This window comes from Maylandia zebra, linkage group LG3 (genome assembly GCF_041146795.1).
Source record: "Maylandia zebra isolate NMK-2024a linkage group LG3, Mzebra_GT3a, whole genome shotgun sequence".
Lineage (NCBI taxonomy): Eukaryota > Metazoa > Chordata > Actinopteri > Cichliformes > Cichlidae > Maylandia > Maylandia zebra.
In genome coordinates this window covers 20,919,954-20,931,782 of record NC_135169.1, presented here as the reverse complement: position 1 = coordinate 20,931,782, position 11,829 = coordinate 20,919,954, and the positions used below count along the sequence as shown (strand labels likewise).

Genomic DNA, 11,829 nt, shown 5'->3' with positions numbered 1-11,829 from the left:
ACCAAAGGACTGAGTGCATTTACAGAAGCTCTTAACTGCAGTGCACTGGAAAAAAATCAGACATTTAGCACTCACACACACATATAAAAACCAAAGCAGAGCTTCATGAGCATGTGGAGAATATACTTTTATTAACAAACACGTATAATACTTATTAAACAAGTCACAGTAAGTATAGATATAAAACAGATGAATAGTTCAACACTAGTAACTTCAGTCCATGTGCTGACATGTTTAGAGACTTTGGTGGAAGTCAGATTGTTGGTCTGATCGCTGCTCCACAGCACACACAGGTTTTATATTTCACTTCATTTAAATTTCAGCTTCAGCTGCGAAAGCAGAAAGACCCTGACGTTTGCATTTACCATCACGTGTGACGTTTGATTTTGTGCGATGTGATGCAAAATTTCAGCCTCTAGAGGACGCTATTGTACCATTTGACATCACAATTGTTTCTGTTTGCACTAACTGAATATTATTTTACATGTTTAAACAACAATAAATAGGATGCATAAAAGAAAAAAGAAAAAATGGCTGCGTGCAACTCAGACACATCTAAGATCTAGAAAAATGAAACGTTTCTGTTAATTCAGAGACAATGCACTGTTTTTGTGGACACACTTCAAAATCTACAGAAAAAAATATCAAAACAAGATATTTTTTTTATCAAGTATGAAAATAAAACAAGAAATTCTCTCTTGTTTTAGATGGTTTTTCAATCATGAAAAAATATTGCTATTTCAAATTGATCTGATAAAATAAGATTTTGTTACTTTTCTTTTCTTTAGTAAAAACAAAGATTTGCTGTCATTTAACAGCTTATCTGCAGTAAAAGTTAAAGGGCACAAAAACACATTATTTACGTTATCATAATTAATGTAATACTTTGTTTAGCCACAAGAGGCCCAACACAGACCGTGGGTGATGAGGTCCGGCTCATTTGGCTTTCCAATTCATCCCAAAGATGTTGGATGAGGTTGAATTTGGAGCTCAGGGTTTGAGGAAAACCTTTTCTTTTCTTTTTTTCGAAGGAACTCGAACTTGTCACTAAACATTTAAACGTCACTACACTGCAGCTATAAGGTCTGACACATAGTATAACTATATCACATATAATACACATAATATAATACAGAATTGAATAAATGCACTAATAAAGGTAAAGACTACACATGAAAGCGCTGGTGTACTCTGTGCTGTATTTCACACACAGTCAGTGTCTCTGTGTGGCTGCTGGTTCAGCGCTCAGAGCTGCAGATGCAGGCGAGTGTCCTGCTCGCTCAGTGGTCAGTGTGTTTGTACTGCAGGCTCGTCCCATGGTGGAGAGGCAGCATGCTGTTAGAGAGAGAGCCAGAGTAACACCAGCAGCACAGACAGGACTGCAGAGAGACAGACAGACAGACAGAGGGGAGTCAGGTTAAAGGCGTACCTCTTTCAGCGACTCACAGGAGACACATTGTTGAAAGAGCAGAGAACCACCTCAGCACCTTTAGTATCCTGATATAGCATTATCATCAGCTTGACCTTCAGATCAATCTATTGACCTTGAAGAGGAGGTCAGTGGTCAAATGTGGCATGATATTTTAAGTCTTTATTGGGTATTTTCTCCTGTATGTGTTGCATACACACCACACGTGTAGGGATCATAGTTCTTAAATTAAGGCTTTAATTCAACCATTAATTCGTTGAGTTGACCTTGAAGGTGTTGGTGGATGTGAGCTAAAATTTAATGGATTGTTAACATGACCTCACTCACACCCCTTTATGTGCTAATTCGGTGGAGTGCCTCTTTAACCCTACAGAACTAACTTCCCATAAGTCTCCTATCATAGGTCACGACCTTTCCATGTTTATACATCTCCCCTCTCATTCTGTCCTCTAGATAATTCCATTCTGGGAGCATCTGATAAGTTTCTGTTTCTCTGTTATATCTATCTCACGCCCTTTGACCCGTGACCTTGCTGCGATGCTACGCTGGCACAGAAACAAGCAGATTCTTGGCAGTCTAGATTAAAAACTCGCTCTCACACAGCGCAGCCATGTTCAGTGTTTACCTTGAAGCAGTTTTTGAACTTCTTGGACACAAAGAAGAGGATTATGGGATTGATGCAGGAGTTGATGGTGGCCATGTTGATGCCGATGTAGTCGAGGACCAGCAGGAAACTAGAAAATGTAGACACGTGTAAACAGCCAGAAAAAAACAAACAGAAAAAGCTTTGTTTTCCCAGCAGTGCATGATGGTTGGCCTACTTCAGGAGTTCACATCGCTGCTCACTGAGGTCTCGATCATAGATGATCTTCTTCAGCAGGCGACCCAGATGGAGAGGAAACCAGCACAATGCGAAGATCAACACCAGGCAGAACACGACCTTAGCGACTTCTCTCCGCTGCAGAGAGGACTTTGCATAAGAAGCTTGTTTGTGTGTTAAAGATAAACAGCCTTTTTTTTCAGTGTTGGTGATCACCTGCTTGAGGTGCTCGGTCAGCGAGATCTTCAGACTTTCTTTCTCGTGTTGGATCATCTCGCAGGTCATGAGGCTGTAGAAAATGGCTGAGCAGGCCAGAGGGATGCAGAAGTAGAAACCAAAAAACCACCAGTCCTTGGCTTCGATGTAGTGCTGAAAAACACAGAGACAACCACATTACACCCACAGACTGTACATAAAGGATGGACATAGTAATGTTGGTTTTGGAAACTTCAGCTTTAACATCCTGGCCACCATCGTCTTGTTTTTGGAGACACGAGTGACCATATTTCAATGCTAGCCTGTATTCACAGATTTTTTCTGGATGTAAAATCTTTCTAGAATCTGTTGGTTCACATCACAGTGCTCTAGAGCCAACAGCTGACACATGCAGCACAGACCTGAAACAGCTTTACTACATAGCATCCTGCAGGTGTTTTATACCCATCTCTCTGTGCTCTCGTTTTTTCTCTCAGCAGATGGTTACCCGTCATAAAACCCTCCTCACAGGCAACTGTCTGGTTGTTCCCCATAAACGTGCCCGTGTTGGCCCACCATGGGTAGCTGTGGGTAAATGAGCCCCTGCATGGCCTCGTCCGGGGTCACTGACCCAGTGTTTTTGAGTTTGGGGGCTTTCAAGTTTTGTTTATTTAAGTATTCTGCTTGTTTCTGAGTTTGCTTTTTGTTTAAATTTTCTTCATGTGTTTTCTTTAGAGTGTTTAGTCTCATTCTTAGTTTCTGGTTGTATTACAGTTTAGTTACCCTCGGTGTATTTGTTCCATCCTCTCCTGTTAGTTTCCTAGTGTTACGTTAATTTGTTTCTGCATGCTGCTATTTAGATTTCACTTCCTGCTTTATTTTGATAGTTATGTGTCCTTTTTTTTTTACTTTGTTTATGGATTTTGCATAATATTTATCTGCCAATAAAGGTGGGGGTTTTTTCTGTTTAATTCTAACTGCCTCCACACATCTGCATCTGGATCCTCAGTTTCACTCTCCACACAGTCTGTAAAATCCACAGACTGCAGCAGTGTGAGCAGGACAAACCCACGTTTATCTCCCGTGATCCTCAAATGAGTGCACATACACAGAGTCGACAGCAGTTTAGCCCCTTTGGGTTTTCTATAGACATACCCACTATGGGCTTGTCCAAAGAAAACACGTGGGCCCCATAGCTGTTGTCCTTTTGGGCCTCCATATGAGCCTCAAGGGGGCATGTGTCGGCTCTGAGGCTTTTTATCTTACATTATAAAGGGTATTGTTTGCGGTTCTGTATACTATATAAAATTGATCCTGGATTTGAGTTCAGCTGGGACTTTTGTGTCAGTAATTTAACCCCCCCTCCTTGCGTAAATCTCTCCTGACTGTACATAGATGTGCTTGGTAGGTTAACTGATGATTCCAAATTGGCTGTAGGTATGCATATGAGTGTGAACAGTTATCTGTCTCTCTGTGTTGGCACCATGATGTTCTGGCCTCCTGTCCAGGTGTACACCACCTCTCACCCTAAGTCTACTGTGATAGGCTCCTGAAAATCTGCAGCATACTGTAATTGGCAGCTGGATGTTGGTGTAGGTGGAGGGGTTGAAACAGCAATCACTGACATGGTGCATTGACATGTTGGAGGAAGAGATGGGAAATTAAATAGACTGACAGTTTGCGAGGGTGTGTTTGGTTTTCTGTTGGTTATACTAACTTTGCACTTGTTTTCCAGAGATTCAGGAAAAGGAGGAGCACAACAAACACCAGCTGGCTGATAAATCCAATTAGTGTGTGTGGATAAATATGCTGGTGATTTGATTTCAGCTCCCTTCTGTGTCTGATCCAAAACATGTTGGAAATGACTCATTAATTAATCCATGTTCCTTGAATGCTGCAGGAAGCTGGCATTACCATCATGAATCAAAACTTTTCCATGTAGGAGAGTGCAACATTAGAGTGGACCAAGCCCACAGCCACACTAATGGGAAATGAACTGGGTTAAAATAAACCCACACTATCCTTTAATAAGCCCATGTGAACATGTTCGTCTTTCTAAACTTTGCTTTTTGTTTATGACCATGATTGTGATCTGTGTTTGGAGCTGGTAGCTTGTACTTGAACCCAGCTGCTTTGTTACGTCAAAGATTCAGTTTTAATATGCAAACACAACACCGATGCAAACACAACACCTGATAGCAGGTCAGCTGACCCAGGTTCAGATTCAAGTGCCTGTGCTGTTTGTTTGTGCTACTCATGACCTGGAGACATAAACAGGAAATGTTGTCCTAAACGTCTGAGTTAAAGAGGCCTCGCCCAGAGACGTAAAAACCACGAGTCCATGGAAATGGACGAAAGTGGCCACTTATTTCCCGTCCATGGAGACCATTCATCTTAAAGTGGCATCATGATCAAACCTGACACACGGCTTCTTGCTTTTACCTGATATCTGTTAAACTGTAGCACAAAGTACCAAAGTGCCATGTCTAATGTTTGTGCAAACACTCACACTGGTGCCTCTGGTTCAGTATGTTTCCCAAGGATACTCTGGCATAGCTGGGATAGCTAAGAATTGATAAATCTTTACCACTCCCTACCAGCTCATTCTCTCATTCTCTTATTGTTTTACCTTCAATTTTCTATTTGACATACCACTTAAAAAAGCTTCCTTACAGGTGAAAATACTATTAAGAGACACGTGAGAGCTGTGGAGGATGTGAAGAAACTGTTGTAGCAGCCACTAGTCAGTTTTGAGGGTTAAATATTTATCAGATGTTCCCATAAACACACACACGCCCACATACGCAAGCTCTCAGAGTGCAGACTCACTTTCAGGAAGGGTGTGTTCCTGTGTGACAACATGCAGACATTGAAGCTATGGTTGTTGTATGTGGAAGGGACCATAGTGAAGGTGACAGCATCCGGCACAGCCAGCACCACCGACAGCACCCAGATCACCATAATCTCCACCGCTGTTACCGTGGGGAGACCCGTGCCCTGCACCCGTGACCAGGATGCCACAGCTCGGTACCTGGAAGTAAGATGGAACAGTTTGAAAAATACGTCTTCTGTTAATGTTCATGAAAAATATTCATTCCATAAATGTTAGTTTCACACATAGTTTTAGCACAATGACAGATTTAAATCTAATCTGATGCAGATCTTGTTTCCTTTTCATATTTTCACACTTAGAAAGTAGATAAACCTCCTGATTTCTTAGTTTTTTGCATATTTCTCACACTTACATGTCTCACATCATCAAACCAATTTTAATGTTTGACAAAGATACCAGAGCAAATGCAAAATTCAGCTTTTAAATGATGATTTAATTTAATAAGGATGAAAGTAATCCAAACCTACCCAGCCCTCCTAAACGTCATAACTGGCTGGGCCTCCGTTGGCAACAAAATTAGCTAGATAACTGGCAATGAGTCTTTCTAATCACTGTACAGGAACTCTGGCCCACTGTTCTTTCTAGAATTGGTTTAATTTGGTCACATGAAGGTTTAAGGTCATGTCAACACATCTCAATCTAATCTAACTCCAGACTTTGACTAAACCACCCCAAAAAACCTCTCCTTCTTCTTCTTTTTATTTATTTTTTGAGGTGCACTTAACCCAAGTTTACTTGTCTCCTAGTATTCAGTATTTTCTGGTAGAAAGCAGAATTCATGTTTCCATCTATTATGGCAAGTTGTGAAGTTAGTTTTATGCCAGATGTAACTCAAACCTTCCAAAAGATTTCGCCTCATCAGGTCACAGAATATTTTCCCAAAGGTTTTGGTGATCATTAGAATGTAGAAGGCTTTTTGTTGTTTTTGGTCAGCAGGGGTTTTCTGCTGGACTCTCCAATGGATGCCATTTTTGCCCAGTTTCTTTATTGTTGAATCATAAACTTTGACCTTAACTGAGGCATGTGAGGCCTGCAGTTCTTTGGATGTTGTTCTGGACTATTTTGTAACCTCCTCGACGAGTCGTCAATGTTCCAAGTTTTCTCTGTTTGTGGATAATTGCCTTCAGTGTGGTCCAGTTGAGTCCAAAAACCCTCAGAAATCACTTTTTAACCCTTTTCAGATTGACAGATGTCACTGACTTTGTTTCTCAGCTGTCTCTTTAGACTATAGCATGATGTGCTGTCTTTTGATATCTTTTTGCCTGCTTGACTTTATCAGACAGGTTCTATTTAAGTGATTTCTTAATTCAGCTGGTCTGGCAGTAATCAGACCTGGGTGTGACTGGTAAAAATTAAACTGAGCTTTCCAAAATATTTGGATAATCACAGTTAATTTGTGATTTAACAAGGGTGGACGATTAATAGGGTTTTTTGTGTGGTTTTTTTACTAGGTAGGTAGGTTTGGATTTTTTCCCTCAATGAATGAAATCATCATTCAAAATGTGGATTTTGAATTTACTCCAGCTCTGCATACAAGCATCACAAGGCCATGCTGGTCTCTTTAGACTACAGCAGCTTTGACAAACAGTAGCCTTTTTAAAACAACAAGCGCCACTATTTGAGGTTTAAGACTAAGACTAGAGGCTGATGACAGAGTCTGTTTTTTTAGACATGTAGATATTTTTGATAAAGGGCATATCTGGATATGACCATCAGCCCAGTGTTCCTTCAGTGGGCTGGTTTCAGTCATTATGCAAATGTATTGTTTATAATAATGTAATAATAATGATTAGTTATTGTAATGTATTGTTTATAATGTTGAGGAAACCTGCAGTCAGCTGAGACTAAAGAAGTCACTTGGATGAGTGACGAAACGTTTCTCCCACAAAACGCTACGTCCAGATGAACAGAATCAACTTTTGGAGATTTACTTTCCTGGATGATTGAGAATGCACCAAGAAGATCATCAGCATAGTAAAATTTGTATTACCTGTCCACACTCAGAGCACACAGGCTGAGGACGGTGATGCCGGCTGAAGCTTTCTGCACAAAGGGAACCAGCTTGCAGAGGAACAGCCCAAAGTCATTCTCGGCAAAGGGCCACCTCATCGCCAAGGGCTGCACACACACACACACACACACACACACACGGACAAACCGAGAGAGCTTTAAAACAGTGTGTGAGCAGTCACAATCAGCAGGATATTTTTGGGTTGTTATCAGTACGACACTCAACTTCCTGATAGAGACACTCAGCTAGGAAGTGGTTTTGTTCCCCATCATATTGTCCATGTTAGTGCTACACAGGTCATAAAAATTAAACCTCCTGATATTGTCAAATGTACTCTTAGAGTTAGGCTTTGATGTTATTTTAGCCACATGCTAAACTGGCAACTTTTCAGAAAAAGATTCTTTGGCTTCCAGTAAATCTTTGAACTAATTTTAAAAGCTTTGTGAGGTCAGACTCCCGCTGATATCCCAGATCCACTGAGACCTCGTTCCAACAGTTGACCTCTCCCACCATCTGATCAGAGCCTTTTAACTCTTCTACTCTTTTGAGCTTCTTGCACTTAAATTTTCTTCAGGACTTCAGGTAAAAACCTATTAAAGGTCACATGTTTCTTAAATGCTACCTTTTGGGATTTTCAAGTCAGTAGATTATGAAAGCTATTGAGGTGTTAAAAGGATTAATACATAAAAACTTAAGTCCGGTACCTTATAGACATGGATCGGCATGACTATTGTGATGTATATCAGGTCCCCGAGGGCGAGGCTGGCTATGAGAGCGTTGGGTCCATTCCTCATGCTTTTGTTTTGGGAGATAATCCTCAGCAGGGTGGCGTTGCCAATGATTCCCACAATAAAGATCAAACAGGAAAGCACGACATTGATGTACCTGAAGGTTGCTTTCATTTTCACATTGACTGAGCACCTAACCACCGTAGATGTATTGGTGGACGGTTGTTGTTCTTTGTGTTGCTTCAGCTTTTGGAAGTGTTGCTTTCCGTGACCACTCTTCTTCTCATTATTTTGCAAATGATGCGAGCCTGGGTCTAGAGGTTGGTCAGTGCTGTGGAAGCCTGGCAGATCAGACATCACCAGATTTGAGAAAGATGGCTCTGATGTGGGGTTATGTTGGCAGACAGCTGGATCAATAAATGACAAACACCAGACAATCAGCAGCAGGATGAACCCAAAGGGCATGGAGGAAATTCTGTGTCCCATCCTGGAACCCTTCACCGAATCTGCTACTGCGACTCCAAAAATTCTTATGGACTGCTACTTCTAAACCACTTCCCAAATTTAGAGAAAAATCTGGAGGTAGTAGTGTTTCTAAAACTTTCTGTAGCTTCAAAACTGATTCCAGAAGATCCCTGTTTGGCTGCTCAGATTCAGAAACTTGTTCAAAAGTCCTGAATTCTGGGACTCCAGAATCTTTGTTGCTCTTTGTGAAGCTGGGCTGAAAGGGGACGTGAAAGTGATCGTGGTCCTCAGATGAATCTGCTGTTTTTGGTCTGTGGAGAGGGTAGAATGAACGTGACAGGTGATTGGTTAGTAAAGGCCACTTTTGAGGATTTTAGTTGTATATTTAAAGATATTAATCCTATAAGATGTTAATATTTGGCTAGATATTTCTACATTGAGATAATTCACAGGGCTTGCAGAGGTAATCTCCAAGGAGCAACCTCCAGGACTGGAAAATGAAGCCTGTGAAGTTGCAAATTCCAGTTCTTCTGATGTCCTCTTGAGGCTGACTTCAGCAGTGAGTAAAGCCCCATAGACTCCCATGGTAAAATGTTTTACAGCAACTTTACAGCATTACATTTTTTTAATAACTCACCTATCTGGATACTGGAGTAAGGAGCTGACTAAAGTCTGCTGCACTCAAAAAAGGAAATTGGTGGTTTTTACATTTACAAAAATGGAACTTTTAATTTGTACAAAATAATTTAATGTTTATGGTGAACCTAATTAAATCATGTAGTATCTGTATGAAATTCAACAACTTAATTTATTCCTGCTGAGATGACAGGATGCAATCTAGTATGAGTGGTTAGTTGCCTGGGCTCATGAAATTCACAAGATCACACAAAATTTCAAACCGCAGGGAAAACACTGGAGTTATAAACGCAGACAACTACACACACCACGTATTGAACTTTATTGTTTGAGAATGTACTTCTTGACACTTTATCTGGTTTTACTTGTTTGGGCCACCTCAGATCAGACTGGGCTCAGTGAACTCTCACTTTACTCCTAAACCACAGACATAACAGAGACGTGTTTGAAGGACAGAACAGTCAGCTGGTGTCAATAAGGCATAAAAAATTAAAGACAGATCAGAGGTGTGAACTCGTCAGAATGCACTGCTGGCTCACAATTCAAATTTACGTCTGTATAAATGTATGAAATATGAAAAGAAGTTTAAAAATCTCACCTGTTTGAGTTTTTCTGTCTTTGTCTGTCACTTCCTCTTAAAATAAATCCTTCCAAAGTCAACGAAGAAGAAGAAGAAGATTAGTTCCTTCTGCTCAGTCCAGACTAAACTGACTAAAATCAAACTGAGTTCAGTTTTCACTTCCTCGCTCCCTCTTTATCTCTCTCTCACTCTGATTGCTGTAAATGCTCGGGCGTCCCCCTCCTCCCTCCCTCCTTCCTTCCTTCTCGTCTCCCTGTTCACTTGCTGTCCTCCTCCCCTCCTCTCTTCTTTTCAGGTCTCAGTGGAACATCTCATAAAGAAGACACGAAGTCTTTTACCGTCAGTGAGCGTAACTGAAACCGAGCCAGATTTCCCACTTGAGAGCTTGTTGATAAAACAATGTTGTGGAAATTGAAGCTGTAAAAATTTACGACTGCGTCACGAGTGTTTGAACACGAGCGATTCCAGACTCCAGAGTTGGTTTATTACTGTTACAGCGTTAATCCCTGAACTCGTTTTACTGACTGATTCAAACAGTAATTCAACAAAGCTCCACTCCAGCCCCAGTCTTCACAGCCATCACAGGAACGTGCTGAAAACATATCAGGACAGTTTACAGAGTTTTTTATTTTTATGAGTGAGAAACACAAAGTAAACTGTGTTTAACTCAAAGCTTGAACAGTCATGGTGGTCACAAATTAATTAACTGATTTATTAAATGGAAATTATTCAGCTCAGTGCTCAGACTGCATACGTGAATTTAGAAGAAAGCGGTGCAGCTGTCCTGGATTTGAACCTTCCCTGCGCCTTTGTTCCCATTGTTTCCACCTACAGTTATAAATACAGATAGACCAGAAAATTGCTACACAAATGCCCAAATGAATCAACACATGCCTAATTCTGCACCTTACAAAACTGTCACCAAAAGTTCAAACCTGGTTTCTGTAAGGCACCAATCAGGGTGACCATGGATCTCTACTGACATCCAGACATGATAAGCACACAGCTGAAATATTATTAACCGAGGAAACACTCAGTGGACAAAAGAGTTCCTATTTATGATTTTAATAAAAATGGAATAGATTTTTTAATCAGGAAGTACCATTAATCTCAAATCTCTTTCACAAGGGAGACCTGGCCAAAGTGATTGTTATAAACCAAAGATCCAATAAATAAAGCACAAAATAGAAGAATTTATGTATTTAAAAGGGACAGTGCTGTTTAACATAGTCCAGTCCAGCACATAAGTTTATAGCTATTGCTAATTATCAGTTGCTATCTACAACATAATATACAAACAAACAGCACCGTAGTCTCTCAAGCACCAATCCGTCTGTCGATCTCCCGAGATAATTACAGAAAAAAGTCAATTTCTTGTGACAGCCTTCCAAACATCTGGTCATGTTTATTTTTTAAGGTGGATTTTTCTTCTTCTTTTAGCTGTTCCCTTTGTAGGTCTCCACCGCAGATCATCTGCCTCCATCCCTGTCACACCAACCCTCCGTCTGTCCTTGTTCACTACTTCCATGAACCTTCGTGATGTTCCTCTTTTCAGCTCTAACAGCTTCCTGTCTAGTTGTCAGTGCCGCCACCACCAACCCAAACATCACAGCAGGTCTCACTACCATCTTGTAAAGCTTCCCTTTCACTCTTGCTCCTATCCTTCTGCTACAAATCACCCCTGACACTCATCTCCACCCACTCCACCCACTACCTGCACGCTCTTCTCCACCTCTCATGTGCACATAGTGGGTGGACGCAGGTATTTTAACTCATCAACCTTCACTGCCTCTGCTCCTTGCATGTTCATGTTTCCACCTGTCTTCCCCTCATTCACACACATGCATTCTGTTTTTCTTCCACTGCCTTTCAATCTTCTTTGTGCACTAGAAAGAAGAATGAAAGGCAGAACTCCTCCACTGCTGCAGGCTCTTTTTGCACCTCCTCCCAACTTTCACTACAGATTAGAGTGTTATATGCAAACATAGTCTTTTCCTTTGTCCTTCGCCCAACAGCAGCACAGATTCCACTGATACCCTGTTGGCCAGCAGGATCAGAGACTGGGCCCGGAT

At 41.0% G+C, this 11,829-nt stretch overlaps 1 protein-coding gene across 1 annotated transcript; it reads right to left on the bottom strand.

Annotated features, from left to right (window-relative positions):
- Positions 1–108: 108 nt before the first annotated feature.
- On the bottom strand, positions 109–9,940 carry LOC101471769 (endothelin receptor type B). The gene is made up of 8 exons (XM_014414354.4): positions 9,776–9,940; positions 8,053–8,852; positions 7,328–7,455; positions 5,274–5,475; positions 2,466–2,618; positions 2,251–2,387; positions 2,055–2,163; positions 109–1,379 (listed from the first exon to the last, which is right to left on the bottom strand). The coding sequence occupies exons 2-8, from the start codon at positions 8,560–8,562 to the stop codon at positions 1,281–1,283; spliced, it is 1,338 nt and encodes a 445-aa protein (XP_014269840.2). The 5' UTR covers positions 8,563–8,852; positions 9,776–9,940; the 3' UTR covers positions 109–1,280.
- Between the last annotated feature and the right edge of the window lie 1,889 nt (positions 9,941–11,829).